Here is a 20,935-nt window from a genome sequence, read left to right on the forward strand (position 1 = left end):
TGCTAAAGACTTCAGCCTTTTTTCTTCTCCCCAGCTAGAGTGGGTGTATGGTATTTTAATATTCAGGATGAATTTCACTATTCTACTTACTTTTTAATAAAAATTTGGCCAACTGGTAGCTTAGTCTTTTTGTTCTGCACTGCTGTGCATGAGATCTGGGGTCACTATTTTTCACATTGATCTCACTGAAATCAGAGATGTAAAATCCGGCTCGAGGAGACATACCCATGCTAGCACTTATCAAGCTAGAGTGCTAAAAATGGAAACGTAGCCGTGGTGGTGGGAGGGGCTAGTGCCTGCTGTCTCAAGTGGGGTCAAACTCAGGGCAGCTAGCCCCTCCTGCTGCTCATGCTGCCGCAGCTGCTCTCCATTTTCAGTACACTACCTCAATCAGAGCTAGTGTGGGAAGGTCTGCTGGAGCTGCTGTTTACATCTCCAGCTCCAAGTGTAGACATACCCGCAGAGAGTTGTAGAGGCAGTGCACTCAGCATTTATGTGTGGCTGGGAAGATAGAGTAAAATGAGGCTATATTAGTGCCCCTTATTGAGGAGTACTGTTTTCAGGCTCTGAAGAGAATCACTCCATTTCTTTTGTACTAAAGGATAGTAGAAGTGTTATGGGTGCTTGAGGGTAGAAGGCAAATAGTGAAAGGTTTTCCTTAAGGATTTTACAGGGATATGGAGGTCTCCCAAAGGGAAGATACAGTAATATGAAAGATGTTTGTTTTTATTTGCATGTACATTTCTCTTTATAACTATCTGATATGGAATTTGAACTTTATGTATAGCTGGAAAACAGACCATAACTATTTGTAATAACATGTCAAGAGGTGGAGATGGGTGGAAGTTCAGGCTTTTGGCATTGATTGCAAATATCAGTAACACGCAGATTTGCTTTCTTCAAGTACACTAATAAATAATGTATGTTGCTTGAACAACTAGCATTCCTTTGGACCATTGGACTATGAAAGTCTCCAGAAAGAACTTGCTTTGAAAGGCACAGTGTGGAAAAAAGTGTCACCTGAGTCAAACGAGGACATCTCCAGAACCATAGTGTATAGAATGGAAGGTCGGGGAGAGCAAAACTAAAGGAATGGGTTATAGTTTCATAAATTTCTTCATTTTAAAAGCCCTCAAGCATCTCTAGATTAAACAACTTCAGTTGTGTTGTTTTCCTTGATATTTTTGGTTTATATATAAACTTTTTTCTTTTAATATTGTGTGAATACTGTATATGCTATACCAAAAATAGAATATTGACATTTTTAAAAAATCTGTCAACCAGCTTTCATGGTTCCTTAAAGTAAATTTACTTTAAACAGAAAAATCTAAATGTTTTAAAAGATAACTCCTTTGATATATTTGAGAATTTATACATTAATTAAAGGAGGACTTTATGGAGCTCTGAGAAGATTTTGTGATGTGTCCTCTTACCAGATCTGGAACATAGAGTAGTGCAAGTATTGTATATCTGGAACATAAAGTAAAACAGTACACCAGAATACAGTAAGATGACGAATCCCTAAATAGGTATACCTGAAAGAGAAACGGTTTGTGAATCTTGACATTGGCACCCGTATCTTTTGTTTCACATACACTTACAAAAGCATAAATAGCATCCCTCTGATACACCATGTTAGCAAACGTAAGCAAAGTAAATTACCAAATCATATTTTTTTTTTAATCAAATCATTTTAAATTAAGCATGTTAATATTCGATTAATAGAAGAGCAAGTGGCTTTTTAGCTTGCAAAGCTGCTCTAATTGCTTAGTTAGCTAAGTTAGGAAGAGAAGGATTTCTTACTGAAGTATTGTGAGTGATCCTCTAGGAGCTGTCCTGCCAGGTATGACTCATAAGTCTGCCTTACTAATAATACTACACTCCACTTTTATTTTAAAGAATGTAAGCAATCTTAGTTTTAGAGGGATAGGTGAAGAGAAAATATATTCAAAGAAAAATTAGAAATGTTTATTACTTTTTAAACAGTTTTAAGTCTTACTGAATGCAAATGAAAGTACTTCAGTTGTTCTGGCTGTGTTGGTCCATGGATATGAGAGACACAAGGTGGTGAAGTAGTATCTTTTATTGGACCAACATCTATTGGTGGAAAGAACAAGCTTTTGAGCGACATAGAGCTCTTTTTCTTCTGCGAGCCCTGCAAAGAGCTCTGTGAAGTTTGAAAGCTTGTTCTTTCCACCAACAGATGCTGGTCCAATAAAAGATAATACATCACCCACCTTGTCTTGCTCTGAATTAATTTTAGCAGTTATAATATCTTTTACCTCTATTATATATGCACCCACACACATACACGTAATATAATTTTATAAGTTAATAGAAATAGTTTCCCCCTCTTTTCTTCGTTTTTTGTTTATCTACTTTGCACCTCTGTGTAGTCCTTCCCTAGTAACAAAATTTCTATCTTTTACCGCAAATTATGAGCATGTTAGTCTCAAATAATGCACTGTTCATACTGTGGAACAGTTTGATCTGGTATGAAATGGTCAGCATAAATCTTAAAAGTAGGGCTGTCAAACAATTTAGAAAAAAATTAATAGTGAGATTTTTAAAAAATTGCGATAATCACCGTTTCAATCTCACTATTAATAGAATCCCATTTATTTGAATATTTTGGGATGTTTTCTACTTTTTCGAATATATTTATTTCAATTACTACACAATACAAAGTGTACAGTGCTTGCTTTATATTTTATTACAAACTTTTCCACGGTAAAAAAGATAAATAGTATTTTTCAATTCCCTTCATACAAGTACTGCGGTGCAATTTCTTTATCATGAAAGTGCAACTTACAAATGTAGAATTATTTTTGTTACATAACTACACTCAAAAACAAAGCAGTGTAAAACTTTCGAGCCTACAAGTCCACTCAGTCCTACTTCTCATTCAGCCAACTGCTAAGACAAATAAGTTTGTTTATATTTACAGGAGATGATGCTGCCTGCTTCTTATTTATGTCATCACTTGAAAGTGAGAATAGGTATTCGCATTGCACTATTGTAGCCAGCATTGCAAGGTACTTATGTGCCAGATATGCTAAACATTCGTATGCCTCTTCGTGCTTCATCAGCATGGAAACACGTCTTCTGGAATGGTGGCCGAAGCATGAAGGGGTATATGAGTGTTTAGCATAATTGAAATCAGTATATTAGAAAATGTAAAAAAACATCCAAAAATATTTATAATAAATTTAAATGCATATTGCGATTATTTTTTAATTGAATTAATTTGTTTTGAATCAATCACTTGAGTTAACTGCAATTAATTGACAGTCCTACTTAGTAGTTCAGACTATGTAGGTGGTGATATACAGGGAAGCCATATTTTCTGAATTCTAGAGGCCAAATGCATAGCCATTTTATGTGTTTCTATTGATGCTGATTTTTCTTGTAAAATTCTTCACTCCCTATATAGTTGACCCCCGTTGCCCTTGTCTCTAGCTGATTATGCTTTGTTCCACGCCCCCTTCCACTTAACCACCATACAAAGACCTAATTTATTGTTAATTCCAAAAATCTGCCCAAATAACTTCAGATCAGATCTCTTTCTAAGAGCTACTGGTTTAGCGTTTACATAAAGGTCTCAAACTACATATGTAATTTTCTTTTGGACAGAAAAGTATGTGTAGGGGGGTGTGTGTGTGTGTGTGTGTGTGTGTCTCTCACACACACACACACACACACTCACACACACACACACAGAGTCTGTATTAAACACCACTCTGAGACATGTAGCGCACGTGCTCACGTAGGCCCCCTAGCATGGGTACAAAATAATAGTGTAGCTGGTGAGTCCTAGCTTAGACTAGTAGAGGAAAGACAGGGTGAAGGGTATGGGTATGTGAGTACATACTCTACTTGCCCAAGCTGTGCCCCCCTGTCTACACTGATATTTTTAGCAATGTAGAGTCCTGCTGCCTCCTTGGTGCCGAAGCGTTTCCCCTCTGCAGGAAAAGACTCCTGCATTGGGGCAGACTGTGGCAGGGAGGAGAGAGTGGGGAAGGCTTGGGCAGTTCCCTGCTGTAGAGCTTTTCCATACCATATGGAAAGGCTCTGCCAGCGCCCGGCTGCTGGAGCTTGCTTCTGCCACAAGGAAATACTTTTAGCAGTGGGGAAGAGCTGAGCCTTTCCCAGCTTTCCCCTTGCCAGAGCATTTTCCTCTACGTAGTGAAAGGCTCTGGCAATGGGGAACTTCTGAAGCTTTTGCTGTCCCACTCCTGGCAGAGCCTGTCACTGAGATGTGTAGCTACACACCACAGTGTGGGCACAGCCTACTTTTTACTGTGGCGTTTAGCTACAACAGATGCTCTGTGTACTGCTGGAAGTGGTGTGTAGTGTAGACATAGCCTGAACTGTTAAAAGGAAGGGATGCGCTCTGAAACAACTTGGGATCTTATAAAACAAGAAAATGCTTAAAGCAAGACGTGCCGTGAATGGTGATGAGGAAACCTATCCTGACTATACCATTTAAGGAATGATTATAGCTAACAAGGACCTGTCTCACAAAAATGTAGAAGTACTGTTTAAGATGTTCTATAAACAAGTATGGTTGCAAGTGAATCCAAGTGATCTTCTTGTAGCAATACATTATATTTTTTATAGTTCTGTTATTGGGGCTATTTGCATTTGAAGCATACGATTATAAATTGCTTAGGCAAACCTTTTCAGAAAATTAACATACAGTGGACTTTGAAATCCTAGTAAAATAATGCAGCAAGTACTGTTAAGTGCACTTCAGAAAAATGGCATAAATTACTGAATGAAAACTCAGCATATAATTTTATCCAAGTTGTTTTGCTTACGTTTTTCCAGGGTTACAGTAAAGTAAGAGTAAGGGAAGGTTAGTTAAGGTCTTTAAATGTCCTTAAAATCAACAGTTTTACATGAATAAGAAAGTTACGGTAAAACAGTAGTCACTGCGATACTGCAAGCAAAACTCTGCATGTGCACACCTCAGATGTGCTCAACTGCTGTATTTGGTTAAGTTGTATTGAACATTCAGAGGGATTGCAGGATGGAGCCTAAGGGTATATCTACACTACCTGCTGGATTGGTGGGCAGCGATCGATCCAGCGGGGATCGATTTTATCGCGTCTAGTCTAGATGCGATAAATTGACCCCCAAGCGCTCTCCCGTCAACTCCTGTACTCCACCACCGCGAGAGGCACAGGCAGTCGATGGGGGAGCGGCAGCAGTTGACTCACCGTAGTGCAAACACCACGGTGAGTAGGTCTAAGTACGTCAACTTCAGCTATGTTATTCATATCGCTGAAGTTATGTAACTTAGATTGATCCCCACCCAGTGTAGACCAGGCCTAAGCATCTGTGCCCTCTAGTGAAAAGAACTCACGTTGCTGAATATTTTTTAAAAAGAAAGTGTACCTGTGTGGGGCAGGGTTTACGTAATATAGCTCTCAGTACATTCTTTGCTGATTTCACATTATTTGGAACTAATTTTAAAACTAGCTGAAGTTGGAGAAATTGTTTCTGCTGGATTCAGATCTTAAAATAGTAACCCACAAAGCTTTAAGTATTTAGGTATGTAAGGTTTCAGAGTAACAGCCGTGTTAGTCTGTCTTTGCAAAAAGAAAAGGAGTACTTGTGGCACCTTAGAGACTAACCAATTTATTTGAGCATGAGCTTTCGTGAGCTACAGCTCACTTGCATCCGATGAAGTGAGCTGTAGCTCACGAAAGCTCATGCTCAAATAAATTGGTTAGTCTCTAAGGTGCCACAAGTACTCCTTTTCTTTTAGGTATGTAAATTATACATGGAGTTTTGAGAAGAGGAGGCAAGTCATAGGTGGTAAATGTGGCAGGATTCAAAACGTACAGGATTCAAAAAGTGATTGGACATTTATATGGATAACAAGAATGTCCAGAGTGTTTTTAAGTTTTGGAAGGGATATAAGCCAACCTCTAACTATTGTGGATAAGTTGGAAACTTTCCTTTGGGCCAGTTTATCCCATAACCTGCCATCTCCACAGTTTCTTGCTCCTCCTCAAAAGCTTCTGTTACTGGCGGCTGTTGGTGATAGGTTACACAACTAGTTGGATCATGGCCTGATCCACTATTGCAATTCCTGTACGCTTACTTGTATGTTTTGTGAATAGGGTCCTAAAGAATGTTGTGGTGGGGCTAATTATTAAATGTTTTTATTGAAGATCTTTCTGAGTATATAAAGGATTTAGTATTCATCTGTGTTATGGCAATACCAGTTCTTGATATTCAAGCATTTGAGCTGTTTTTTTCTTTTGTCAGCATCAGCATTTCATTGGAAATGTAAATACTTTTGTAAACTTCATTTTAGCATTTGTGTTATACCTTTTGGCTCAGTTCTTTAAGTTACTTGTCTTGTTTTCCATTTTTCTTTCACATTGTATGTGTTTATGTATGTTGCTCAGGCTTATTTTTGTATTGTGTAATAAATTTATTTTAAGCCAATTTTATTGTATTTTTTTTTTATCGGTGAAGGATAACTTCCATTCAAGCATATTTTCTGAGACTAAATAAGATAGTGAACATATTCCAGAAACGTCATCCTGGTTTAAAATAGGTATGGTGGATGATGCAAGTTAGTTAAAACAGTAATTGAAAACACTTTAAAGAATCTCTCGACTATGTTTTGTGAAATCATTCTTTTTTCTTTTTGTTAGAAATACGATCTTAGAAGCTTGCAAATAAAAATATTTGTCATGGTTCTTTTCAACTTCCCACACTTTTCTACAAAGCAGAAACTAATATGATAGTGTTTTTACTTTTGCTTAAACATTAGCATCATTGATATCATTTTGGAACTACATGGCTGAGGATAGAATTTAAGTTCAATATTTGGTCTGGCAAAATAATTGGGGAAGTAAGCATGTTGGTTTTGGTGCCAAACTAATAACTGTGGCTATCAATAATCATTTTTTTAAATTAGCAAAGTATAACTTCTGTTAAATCTTATTTATAATGTAGAAAACATTCCATACTTAAGGTTGCCAACTTTCTAATTGCACAAAACCCAGCATGCTTGCCCTTCCCCCTTCCCCAAGGCCTCACCCCTTCTGAGGCCCTGCCCCCACTCACTCCAAACCCCCCCCACCCCTCCCAGGTCGATCGCTCTCCCCAACCTGCACTCACTTTCACTGGGCTGGGGCAGGGGTTGATTGTGGGAGGGGGTGAGGCTCCAGCTGGGGCTGCAGACCCTGGGATAGGGCAAGAAATGAGGGATTCAGGGTGCGGGAGGGGGCTCCAGGCTGGGGCAGGTGGTTGGGGTGCGGGAGGGGATGCGGGCTCAGGGGTGGGGCTGGGGATGAGGGTTTTTTGGGTACAGGAGGGGGCTCCGGGCTGGGGCTGAGGGGTTTGCAGTGAGGGAGGAGGCTCAGGCTGGGATTGGGGTGTGGGAGGAGGTTCAGAGTGCGGCCTCCAGGAGGGAGTTTGACTGCTGAGGGTTGGGGTGTGGCTTCTGGGAGGGAGCACAGGGCTGGGGCAGGAGGTTGGGGTGCAGGAGGGAGTTCCACCCTGAGGCAGTGGGTTGGGGTGGGGGGTCTGTGAGGGAGTTAGGGTGCGGGAGTGGGTTCCGATCTGGGGCAGGGGGTTGGGGCACAGTAGAGGGTTCGGGATGTGGGCTCTAGCCGGGAAGCGCTCACCTCAGGTGGCTCCCAGTCGGTGGTACAGCAGGGCGAAGGCAGGCTCTCTGCCTGCCCTGGCTCCGCACTGCTCCCGTAAACGTCTGGCATGTCCAGCCCCTAGGAGGAGGCATGGCCAGTGGCTCTGGGTGTTGCCCATGCCCGCAGGCACCGACCGCACAGCTCCCATTGGTGGCAGTTCCCGGCCAATGGGAGCTGTGGAGCCAGCGTGGGGGGCAGCATGCAGCACTTCCCTGATCACCCCTGCTGCTAGGGGCCACAGGGACATGCTGACAGTTTCCAGGAGCTGAGCGGAGCCAGGGCAGGCAGGGAGCCTGCCTTAGTCCCGCTATGCCACCAACCGGACTTTTATTGGCCCAGTCAGCAGTACTATCTGGAGCTACCAGGGTCCCTTTTCGACCGGACCTTCTGGTCAAAAACTGGACACCCGGCAATCCTATCCATGCTGCATTTTAACATCTTAAAGGTAGGTGGATTTGGGGTTTAAACAGGTTGGTAGTGATTGTTGCAGCTTTTTGGGGCAATAGCTGGCTTTTGAAAGAGCCCTATGGTTTTGGTATATTCTGCATGCTTTGTAACAAAATTAGTGTTGATGTCAATGGAAGTGCACTCAGAGTGCAGGATATTAAATAGAGATCCTTAATGTGAATGGTTTTGAAACAGGATTTAGTTTTATTCCAAATGAATTTATAAAGTGTAATTACTTATAACATGCTTTGAAAAATATTTTTATAACACAGTGAATAGAAGTGTGCTGGACTTTTTCAAAATATAGACAAAATAAATCCCTGATCAGAAGAGTTTAGTTGTCTTCAATCAGCAAGATGAGGAAAGTTAAAGAAGGGGAGTAGCTGTGGGGCAGGTGAAGGAGTTTACAAATACAATAACTTACTTTGTATGTGCCCCTTGTGTTTTGGGTGGTTTTTTTTAATATGTGCCTTTTTATCTACTAAAGATAATTTTTGATGGACAAAAGGACTGGGTATTGTAAAGTGGAAGCCAGAAAAAAGGGAAGAGTGAAAACGGCTAAATCACCCAAGTATTTACTCATCTGCACTGTAAAATATTATTGCTCACATTATTTCAGGTCTTGATACATACATGTCATTGATTATTAATGCATAGCATACTACTTCAAGAATGAGCTTTATTTAAATGGTAGTGTTCTGCCTGTTTCTCATTAGTATCTGGACTGCTGTAGTTTTTTTTTAATTTGGTTTACATTGGGCAAAACAGTGCAAAGTTTCATCTTTCTTTCGTTGAAAAGTTGAATCCACTATTTAAAAATGTTAATGTTCATCAGAGAGAGCTGTTTTTTTGTAATTATACTTGAGTTTATTATTGGAACGATTTAACATGCATCGTGAATTGTATTTTCAGTACATTTTGTTCTGTTGCTTTGTTTAGGGATCCAGATATCACATACGACATTCCACATTTATGCGAGTTGTTACAATGGCAAGAGGCTGTATAACTCTGGGCCTCGCAGTAGTGATTATGCAGTGCCTAAAGCAGGGTTCTCAAATTCGAATAACCATGAGGGCCACATGAGGACTAGTACATTGGCCCGAGGGCCGCATCACTGACACCCCCTTCTTGCTGCCCCAGCCCCACCCCCACTCCACCCCTTCCATTAGGCCCTGCCCCACCCCTTCCCAACTCCTTCCCCGAAGTCCCCACCCCAACCCCTCAGGGGTTGCAGGGGGTGGGGGGTGTGGCGGGCTCAGGGCAGGGAGTTGAGGTGCAGGAGGAGTGCAGGGTATGGCAGGGGGCTCGGGCAGGGAGTTGGAGTGCAGGGGTGTGTGGGTGCGGCAGGAGGCAGGCAGGGAGTTGGGGTGCGGGGTGCAGGAGCGGTTCAGGGTATGGGCTCCGGCCCTGTGCCGCTTACCTAGAACAGCTCCTGGGTGGCAGTGGTGTGCATCGGGGCCACGGCAGGCTCGCTGCCTGTCTGCCCTGGCCCCATGCCGCTCTGCTCCGCTCCAGGAAGCAGCTGGAACCACGTCGCGGGTGGGGCCACAGGGCTCTGTGTGCTGCTCTTGCTGCTCCTTCAGGTACCTCCCCCGAAGCTCCCATTGACTGCGATTCCCCATTCCCAGCCAATGGGTGCTGCGGGGGGCGGTGCCTGGAAGTCCCCCCCACCCTCCGGGGCCACAGGACATGGTTCCGGCCGCTTCAGGGAGTGGCAGGGGGCCGGGCAGGAGGGGAGGGGCACTTGGCAGGCCATGCGAAAGAACCCCGCAAGCTGCATGCAGCCCACAGGCTGCGTGTTTGAGACCCCTGGCCTAAAGCTTGCTAGCTGCTTTACAAAACAAAAAAGACATCTTTGCCCCAAGAGTCTTGCAATAAAAGATGAAATAACATACCTTCAGATGTGTTGATGAGGTTGGAAATCAGGTAGAAATCTGGTGATTTAAAGTCACCTTACAGTAACTGGTTTCACAGTAACAGCCGTGTTAGTCTGTATTCGCAAAAAGAAAAGGAGTACTTGTGGCACCTTAGAGACTAACAAATTTATTTGAGCATAAGCTTTCGTGAGCTACAGCCTTCATGAAAGCTTATGCTCAAATACATTTGTTAGTCTCTAAGGTGCCACAAGTCCTCCTTTTCTTCTTACAGTAACTGTAGCTCTTTGAAATGTGTTGTCTGTACATATTTCACTTTTGGTGCACATGCGTCATATGTGCATGAGATTGGATTTTTTTTTTTTGGAATAGCCGCGTCCATGAAGCCATGCCTGTGCCCCTCCATGCCTTCTTGGTGCCTATAGCAGAGGGGTGGGGGGGCGGCAGCCCACGCTCAATTCCTTCACCAATAAGATTCCTGAGATTGGGCCTCCAGCGAGTGGGAAGAGAAGGCTGGATGCAGAATTTGTGTGCACAACATGTCTTGAACTACAGTTACTGTAAAGGAATCGTAATTTCTTTGAGTGATTGAGGACACAGATTCCGCTGTTCGTAATTAGCAAGCAGTCATCTGAAAGCTACGAGGCAAGTGAACAAAGGCCTACTTGAAGAGTGCTTGTGGGACCGCCCTGCTGAAGCTTGCATCTAACCTATAGGCTTGCGCCAGGGAATAAGAGGAGATAATGGTGTGGTCTGAACTTCATTTAGAAGCTCTTGAGTATTTCAGAAATGGGGAGATGTGCAAGGCAGGCCACAGAAGCCACCTAGGCACAAGTAGAATTATCTCTAATGTGTCAGGGTGGGTCTTTGTTGGCTAGGGTATAATATGCTGTGACAGTTCTCAGGATCTCAAGGGCTCAGTCACCTTGTTGCCTCCTGCCTCTAGTGAGAAGTAGTCTTGCCTGGAGCGGCTGGGTATTAACTCCCTAACACCACCAGCCTTTCAGCCACTCAGGCCCTCTCCTCTGGGTTATGCCAACCTTGTCTTCACTTTGCAGGTTAACAAGGGGAGCCCCTTCGTGCTAGAGTCCCTTTGAATTGTTCCCCTGTGATATCCAGCCCGATACTAGCCACTCTCAGAAATCCCAGATCCTCTGCTCCCTAAGGAGCAGTGTATCCCAGTTTACCAGTTTTACCTTAAATCATTGTTCTTATAACATGCCCAACACTTGTGAGTACGTACAGTAAAAAAAAAAAAAAGGTGCCTAGGGGAGGAGCCTCTACTATGGACTTGAGAGGGAGCGGGAGGAGAGTAATTTTCCTGCAGCTCAAGAGCCCCTCTCTCTGGTGTGCTCTGCCTTAAATTCAGTACTAAAGGGAGACTACCCAGAGCCAATCATAGCTGTGATTGGGTACTGGTCTGGCAATAGGATCCATCAATGCCATATGGGGGCCAGTGCCAAAGATGTGACCGGTGCTGAAGGCTGTGGTACAGTGGTACACAGGACCATCCTGGCTGAAGCCATGGTGCTTGGTGCTGATGTAGGCAATGCCAAAGTGGGAGTGCACTCCTTGTATTTGAATATGACTATGGGTCCCAACTTTGACTTTGTTGCTGAAGGTTCTGTATGGGACTCCATTTTAAGACTTGACAAAAATCTTAGAGGTTCTCCATCCCCATTCCATCACCGGTGTGGCCAATGTGGAGGGCTTATGTGGGGCACTCCAGGAGCTCAGACTGGTGTCGAGGCTAATCTAAGCACTGGAGGTGCCTGCTACTGATGGTTTCTCAGAGGGTCTGCCCAGAACAGAGGCTGCCTGCATTGATCTCTCAAGGAGAAAGAGCTTCAGCTTTGCGTCCGTGCTCTTGTGTGGTCTGAGAGAAAGATTTACAGATGAAGCAGCATGCCGGCATGTGGCTCTGACCCTTGCATATAATAGGCATCAGGTATGGCTGTCACTGACTGGCATGGCTGTATCACAGGATGGGTGGATTAGAAAACCAGTGACTTGGACTCTGCCATCTTGGATTATATACAGGGGGATATGTACCAGCGAAGGAAAGGAATATAGGAAGAGAAGAAATGCTATAACTACACTAAAATAAGAAAAAGGGTGTTTCGAATGCACTCGAAGGCAGAATCTATAGACAGTCTCATTTTAAAATCAGCAGTCTCAATTTTAGAATCAGCATTCCCTTCTCAAATATATCTAGTCTCATGCTAAAGATACTGTCCCTGATTAACAGCAGTTAATTAAAATACATTAACTGATATGTGCAATGTTACATGAATAGGGGATTTATAATGTACAGATCGTGATCTCTTCAGGGCCAGGAGTATGTCCTATGTGTCCAGAAAGCACCAAGTATATTGTGGGGGCTTGTGTAATCTAAATAATAACCTTCTTGGTTTGTTAGAACCTAACTACAGATTGTGATTTATATTTTGCTCAGTCTAGGTATTCTCATTCAAAATCCGAATATCCTATTATGACTTTCCATTTTTAGTTAAATGAAAACTTACTCCATCATTGCTAAAATTTTCATTCCTTGATGCAAAATAGTTTTACAGCTCATTTGAATCTTTTCAACCAAGAAGTCTATTTTTGTCTGGCCTGATCTGCACACACAGTTGCACCATTTTAACCATATCTATTTAAAATATTAGTTAAATCTGTGTAACTTTGTGTGTGAGTAAGGTCTTATGGAATTAATGGATATGCTTTAAATTATAGGTTCAAACTAAACTAATATGAACCAGGTTTAAATATACATAATTGTGTCAGTGCAGAATTTTTCACCGATTAACTAAATTGGTTTTTAACCAATTGTTAAACCAGTGCAACTTGTGTGTAGGAAGGCCCTAAAATAGATGTGTGTATTAAATGGACCACACAGATTCATGGGAGGCAGAGATAATTGTGCGTGTGGGGGGAGGAATCCAGAGTTAAGAACTTTTAATACCTGAACTGGTCAGGAAAAGGGATGAGGGGGGAGGAATTGCACAATTCTTTTTTTCACTTCAAAATTGTCAAAATCTACTTAACACAGATAAATTTACCTAGAATTAGCAACAAACTGTCACTCCCATCAGTCACAACTGTAAATAATTATGAAAGTGTTTTGTAGGATAGTATAAAAGCTATTGGCCAGCAGTATGAGAAGTGTCACTAGTTAGCGTTTCTGGTTCGAGCCAAACTTTGAGAATTGAGTGAGTGTGCTGTTGGAGACACTAAATTAGAAGTTCAATTTGGTTGCATCCTTCTGACAGTCCCTTTCTGTTGCTTGCTTTGCAGTTACCTTTATAAAATGGAAGAGAGGCATGAATGTGAGCATTTGGGCCCCTCTATAATTAAGTCTTTTTTATTATTAGCTTTGAAATCACTGGGGGTTTTTTATGCAGGTGGAGAAAAACTTGTCGGTTCTATGGTAATAGTATCTGCTTTTTTAAGGTCTTTTTCTTCTCTTTTTTGTATTCTTGAGCTACGTGATACCAAGTATTCAAGAATATAGTGCCTTGTTAGTCTCTAAAGTGCCACAAGTACTCCTTTTCTTTTTTCAAGAATATAGTGTTTCCCTGTATCTTCATTACCTTGAAATGTCATTCTGTGGTACTTCTTGCACATATTCTCTTCAGTCTTCTTCTAATTCCCTTCTCTGATCATCTACAGGAAGTTTCTCAAGCTATAAACAGTGCTAGCTGTAAATTATTGGGAGGTGTTTGCCAATACTTCCTCTGTGAAGACCAGGCTATATATTAACTTTAATTACCTGGTTTTCCTCAATCTAGGAAGGTAAACTATTCCTCCGCGTAAATGTTAAGATACCACCATTCAGTCTCCCTTAGGTGAATTGAACTGTGTTAAAGCTTACCAGTTTTTGACACACTGCATACTACTGAGAGCTGAATTTTCTGCATTTTTCTTAGTCTATTTGGCTCCCAGAGTTCAGTAGAGTCACTTGGAATTGATTCGGTTTTTGTTGTATGTTATAATTTTCATAGTGGCAGAAGTGACCTTGTAAGTCATCTAGAACTTTCTCTGCACATTGAAATCTATATATTTACTGGTGTATAAGAATTGACAAGAGATTGCTTTATTTTTCCCTTCCTGGATGTAGATTTATAGTTATGTATAAGTCTTTAACAGTTAAAATTATTAGTGGTACCCTAGGTAAACAAACTGTGTGCACTTTGTATGCAAGCATTCACCTGGCTTTCCATCTTTATACAATATATTTTCTTAGTTCAGGTAAGTCAACCTGTTCAGCAGGATGTTCCCACACTTTGCCTTGCAGGGCACCAAAGGGTCACACGTCATTTGCATTAAATAAAGCAATCTGGAGACATGGCATATGGCCAGACATATGGAACCCCCGCACTCTGGCCTGTTGGTTCAATATGGAGCACTGCATGCTGAGATCTGTTGCCGCTAAAAGTTGCACTTCTGGGTTGAGGGCCACCTTTAACCACCATTGCACTGAAGCATGATTTCTTTCCTGCAAATAATTTGTTGTATTTCCATTTGACCCTAAATTGGATTTCTGAAAAATTTTGGAGAGATGTTATTGTGAATAAAAGGACATGATCTTTTTTTTTTAATTACATTTTCTATTAAAATATTTGGGTGGTGAATGAAAATATCAACTGGAAATACATTACTTGCTAAGGGAAAGATTAGATCAAGGACCACGTGGAAGCCCTCGTCATTTGAGTAATTATTAACAAAACGATGTGAGCTAAGAACATGGTGCTGAGCAATTAGAAGAGGTAATCGTGCTTGCTTCCTGTTGATGTGATTAGCTAGTCAAAAAAATTTTCCTTGAAGTAGTAGACAACTTCTATATGCACGATTACTCACACAGCGTCAAAAGTATTTATTTTAGGTCTTTTAGCCACTTGTAGACTTGGTTTTGGTTAAAATATGTAGAACATATTGGCCTGCTTTTCTGTATCAATACATTAATGTGCATGGTCAGCATATGAGCATAAATTTTATAAGGCTGTTCATAATCCTTGTTTCTGCTTGTCAGTATTTCTATTTTTAAGAACTTATTTTTCAAAAGATTAGAACTTGCCTAACTGAACCCGTAAGTGTTTGAAGATGACATTTACTATTCTCTGAGTGAGATAAATTATTTAATTTAAAATCAATAGGTTTAATATTCCTAAATTTGGTAGAGAAGGGAAAAATCAAATTTTTTACTAGTTTCATGTGTACGATTTATGTCTCTAGACTTAAACAGAAACGTAAGCTCTTGTGTGAGTGCTTGTCTATCTGTTTTCCACTCTTTTTGTGCTCATGTGCCTGAGTTCACATTCTTTTGGCAGTGTCTGTTGGGCCACACCTGCCCCCCAGATTCCTTTGTATGACCCACATAAGGGCATAAAGGGTGGGGCAACCTCAACTGTCCTTCAGTTCCTTCTTAACGCCTCTGGCTAAGTCGGAAACCCTAGCAGTGTCCGAGTCTCTCACTCACTGTGATATTAATCCTTTTGTAGTGTGAGAAATTAGGGGGTTTTTTTTGAAAAAAAAAACAAACCACTGTTTTTTTTCCCCCATGATTTCTCAGAATTCTGTGGCACTGGGTCCAGCCCTTACAGCAGAGCTGAAGTCTCCTGGATTTAAGAACGGTTCATCTGGTGATGTGATGGTCATAAGCAATGTATCTGTTGAGCCTTGGAGAGGGGCATATTGCTGACAAATGTGGCACTTACAGGTCATTCTCTAAGAGAGTTTTAGGGAAGACTGTCTTGCCTTTTGTGTTCTCTTTGTTGGGGGTATTATGGGCCCCTCTGCAGAATCTCGAGTGTTGGATGCTCAAAAGCTTAAGCAAACCTTTTCAGAAAGTGTTCCTGTGAACTTGGGATCTGCTCAGAGCTCAGGGACTTAAGTCTAGAAGAGGCCATCTTCTAAGACCAGTAAAACATCTGTGGTCCAGGGGAGGAAGATCCACTTCTCCAGCAAGGGGTGCAGATCTCTGTCTCCCTTGCTGGTTCCTAACCAACAAACACCAAAAAAAGGCAGAGATCCCCTTGGTCTGCCTCTTTTAAGGGTAATTCAAGGTCCAAGATGGCTCCAACTGGCACCCTGTCAGGCACCGGTCACCGTGCCTCTGTATGGACTGACTCTGAGCTTCAAGTATTGCCTGGTACCAACAACACTGATACCCAACACTTTTGATAGATTCTGTCTGCCATACAGCCTTTTTCAGTGCTGACAGGTTTTATAGTACTGAGCCATCTGGCTGTCTCAGCGCTATGTGAGTCACCACTCCTTTCAACTACGGGGAAGATAACCTCTTCCGGTCTGGTTTTACCTCTGACTCCAATTAAGACTGCTCCACCTCTGGAAGAGGGAGTCTGTCACCTCTTCCTCCTTGGAGCATAGCAAAGAGGCATCACCAAAACACTCTAGAAGTCCTGATCATTTTGATTCTTTGTGACTTTGCGACGGAATCTAGGGCACACTATTACTCTAGAACTAAGAATTCCGAAAGAGAGCACTCCCCAGGTTGCTCTGCCTCATACCCCTACCATCAGCCTTGTTGCTGTTGGGCACCATGAGGCTTGGAGCCAGCCAGAATGCCAATTTCTGCAGCCCCACCTGGGGTTAGGACTCCTTCCACAAAACAGCAGGAATTGCTCAAAGACCAATTCCCCTGAACAGCTGCAGGAACAGACTGTGCAGAAGAGGATCTGCAGGCTGGTGAACAGATCATACCAGCACCCGTTCCCTCTTCTTCACCTGTTGAGACAGTGGTGGTACCTTTGTCATCATGCACAAAGCCTGATAATAAAACATTTCAACATTTATTATGCCTTATGTTAGACATGCTCAAAATTTCTGGGCAGTTGTCCAGGAGAAATCCCATAGACTCCTGGGAATCTTACAATCATCTTTGCATGGATTGTGATGCCAATAAACAAGGGCCTTATGGGGCAAGCCAAACTCCTCAAGTAGATATAGGTTGATCAGTGATATCAAGTCTCCGTGTTAGGATTTGAACATTTCTGCATACAATCTGTTCCAGGTTGCTAGTAGGGGCTGTGGTCCATAGGATGACTAGACAACTGGGATCACCAAAATTCATGTTCAGAGAAGCAGCCTGAGACTTGACCTTATTTGGCTGCAAAAATTATTCTTCAGCTAGTCTGCAGGTGAGAATTCTCAATTATCAGGCTGCATTGGCAAAATGTTCTAAATTGGGATAGTGTACCTAAATTCATGGACAAACTCCCTCATGACAGCAGGGAGGAATATAATTCTCTTGTCTGAGGCTCAGCTTATGACACATACTTCTTTCCAGGCTGCTCTCAACATTTTGGACACAGCAGTAAGATCTCTGGCCACTCCATTGCTGCGAGGAGGTCCTCTTGACTACAACCATCTGGAGTATCAAAAGAAGAGCAAACAATGAGAGAGTTGCAACAAAGTTGCATTTTGTTTAATAGTAAAACAGACAAAGGCCTGCACTTACTAAAAAATTCTAGGGGAACACTGAGGTCACTAGTACTAGTTCAGTCATAGCATCAGTATGCCTTCAGCCATCTTTGAAACAGTCAGGCAGAACCTAAAAATGAAGTACCAAACAGCAGACTTGTTTTTATACTTGTGTGGTTTCATTGGAGAGCTTGGACAAATCAGCTTCACAAGTGGCATATAGTCCTTTATATTTTTTATAATCAAAATGCTTTATATGAGACTGAGAGTCTCAGTCCTCATTTACAGACTGGAAAGAGGAGTTTTAGTCACTTACCCAAGCAGTGATTCAGTGGCTGAATGAGCTAGAACTGAGTTCTCTTGACTCCTAATCCTGACCTTGAGCCACAGCTAATTTGTATGGTTTTTTTTTTTTTTTCTGGGTTTATTTTTGGCTCATTGAAGTGCGTGCTCCTGCCGTCTGCCTTCCTGGCACTAAGCATTTTAAAACCTAATCAGGAAATCTGGCCTTCTCCAATTTTTAAACTCCTGACTTTAAGCATTGTAAAAGCTTTATCTTCTGACACATTAGGGAAATTTTTTTGTTAAACTTTTCTCTAAGACTGAGAGTTTTTATGGATGGCAGGGATGTACTTGTTAAAGCAGATTTTTAAAACCTGTTTAGGTACTTACTTTATCTTGAATAGCTTTAAAAGAATGTTTACTTCATAGTCCCTCTAGGACAGTGGTCCCCAAACTTTTTTGGTTGTGCCCCCCACCCCCTTTGCCCAGCCTGCACTCCTCTGGGAGTTGGTGCTGGGAGACACAGGCAGAGCCGGAGGCTGTGGGGTGGGCCAGAGCTGCCACTGTGGCCAGGGCCATAATCAGGAACGGAGCTATGGCCTGGGCTGGAGCCAGGGTCAGGAGGGGGGAGGCAGCTGGAGGTGGGGCTGGGTGGCGCCTCCACCCTGCCCTCTGTGCGGGATGGCCCGGGCCCCTCCATGCCCCCTGAGTGTTCCTCTGCACCATTGTACGGGGCTGCGCCCTACAGTTTGGGGACTACTGCTCTAGGACCAGAGGCATCTATTACGAGGGGTGTGTTTTGTTCCAGCTCCAACCTGCTTCATAGCTCCTCCAGGTATTGGGTTCCGGGGGAATGGCGGCCACTCACATTCCCATTTTCTGGCTCCCAGGCCTTTATTATATTTTAAAAATTAAAATAAAATGAAAACACTGTTCCGATAAACTCTACCCTCTTGGGGGGGAGACAAGGCACAGGTGTGGCCCAACAGACACTGCCAAAAGAATGTGAACTCAGGGTACATACAGGATTTTTTTATCGACTTTTGGTGAAAGCATAGTACGTCTGTCCAACAGTCAGTAGGCTGTGTCTGGTGGAGAAGATTCTCCCAAAAATTAGTTTAATTTACATTGAAAATTGTAATCATACACAGACAATGGTTCCCAATGTGACTATATTTAGTGGCCTATAGAGGCACATTCCAGTGCAATATACATGATGTAAAACTATCTCTTGTTTCTATAATAACTTGGTGTTATCCTGTGTTGGGGGCTGAATCTTCTGTAGACTTTATTCCCCTTTCTGGTGGCATTTCTGATGTTTTTGTCCCTTTCTGCCTATTTTATCAATCCAAATTTCTAGAACTAAGACAAAGTAAAAAAAAAAAAAAACCTAGAATCTGATTACTTTGTAATTCAAAGATGTTTTCTGTATTCTGACTCTTAAAACTTCAGGCACTGGAAACATTTCACTGATAGATTATATTCAGATTTATCATAATCAGAAGGTTAGGCCAAAACTTTCAAAAATAGGAAGCTAACGTTAGGCTCCTAAATCCATATTCAGTTTGGGTTTAGAACTTCAATGTAGTTTTTTCTGTTTTAGTATAGATCACTGCACCTGGTCGAGATCTGACATCAGCACATCCTGGGATTTAGAATGTGTGCACTGCTGAAGTATCAGGTTTAAACATGGTGCATTTTATTTATTTATTTATTTTTCAAAACAGGGTAACAGGTGATTTAACTTGGGTGATTGTTTTTCTGCATATTAATTAAATGTCTTTTCATAGGGATTAATTTTTATTTTTAAAATAAAAGTAGCAAAGCGGTGTGATTTAGATCTTGCTACATTTGGAATTTGGTACTTTTGAATTGAGACAGTCCCCTCTCTAGGGCTGATTTGAACTTTCTTCAGCAGCAATTTGACCACTTCCACAGACCATCTATTAAACAGATCCCACTGAGAGCTGAGAATGTAGGGAAACCTTGTATCAGTAAACCTCTCCCCTCAGTGTGACACATTAATCCAGGTTCACTAGACACACTCACCTTCAACAGCTCAGAATCTATTTTTTGAGTTTCAGAGTTAATCCAGCTCAGAGATAGATTAATGATGGCATATCCTGTTAACAATAAGTGCAAAAGCTCAGGAAGTCCAACGGCTGTTGCAACATTCCTGTCTTGGAAACTTGCCCTTAATACAAAGTATTGATGCACACGCACGGTCATTTTGCAGCCTGTACACTTGCACATTGTTTAATATGTCAATTTGATTATGGCAGAGCTGCTAACCAAAAATGACTTTCAACAGGCCAGAGTATGAGCCAAGAGTAGGAGCACAGAAGAGAGATCACTTAGTGCTTTGCCATAGTCAGACAATAAACAGATGCAGAATGTGGCATCTCTACCACGACCTGTAGCCTTGAAATAACTTTTAGCAGACCTTTAACACAAATGTGTGGAAGAAACCGAGGTTGCCGTGGCAATGTCATCCTCTAAAAGCCCACCACTGTTGTTCCAATACTGCAAGAAGACAGATGTGACTGTTTAACTAGGCTGCTACTTTATTAATGTATTTGGAAAGCTATCCCTCAATAACTCTTTCAGTGCTGGTCATCCTTCCTTCTATAGTCTGTGCTATCTGGGAGATCTGTCAGCCGTCCAGCCTTTTAACCCAGCACCAATGCTCAGACCCCATTCCACTCCCCTTGTAGGAGGGATGATGGTATGGGGGAAAGGGGTTGGCCACTTGCTGTACTACCTGACATTAGGAGCTCCAACCACTTTCCTCACTTTCTGTAGGGGATGCTGTCCCCTTATCCTGCTTGCAGTTCAGTTTATCAAGGAACTTGGATCCCCTTTTGAAAAAGTAGCTTCACTGGACACTTGCCAAGTTGCAACAACATGAATTTTACAATCACTGTGTCTCTGGGCTACTGAGAAGAAGGTGGAAAAATCCCACTTTGCCCAGGCCAATTTAGCGGTGTGGGGAAAATTTCCTTCCCAGCCCTGAAGTGACCAGCATGATACCGGCAGGCCCAAAACCCCATCCTGTTTTAATCGCAAAGGGTGAGAGCTCTGGTTCATGGGTGCAGAAGAGCCTCCTGGGCAGGGGGAAGGATTTATAAACCTTCCCCTTGGGTGCATGGGATCTAGTTTGCTTTGGCTGCACCCTTTAATCCAGCCCATCAGGTAAGAACCACCTTTTCCCTTGCT

General features: G+C 42.2%; 1 protein-coding gene across 5 annotated transcripts in view; it reads left to right on the plus strand.

The window, feature by feature from the left end:
* Positions 1 to 20,935, plus strand: part of GLS (glutaminase) — a 105,565-nt gene that overhangs the window by 58,709 nt on the left and 25,921 nt on the right. The window contains exons 15-16 of one of the 5 annotated variants that reach the window (XR_013347555.1): positions 942 to 5,556; positions 5,774 to 6,456. The exons of 3 other annotated variants lie outside the window; for them this stretch is intronic. Coding sequence is in view for 1 of the 2 variants with exons in the window: in XM_077830484.1 (XP_077686610.1) it covers positions 942 to 1,088 (147 nt within the window). In the remaining variant the exon portion in view is untranslated. Of the gene's footprint in view, positions 1 to 941; positions 5,676 to 5,773; positions 6,457 to 20,935 lie in introns of those variants that run through there. One more of the 5 variants, XM_077830484.1, reaches the window with a different exon arrangement.

This window comes from Eretmochelys imbricata, chromosome 11 (genome assembly GCF_965152235.1).
Source record: "Eretmochelys imbricata isolate rEreImb1 chromosome 11, rEreImb1.hap1, whole genome shotgun sequence".
Classification (NCBI taxonomy): domain Eukaryota; kingdom Metazoa; phylum Chordata; order Testudines; family Cheloniidae; genus Eretmochelys; species Eretmochelys imbricata.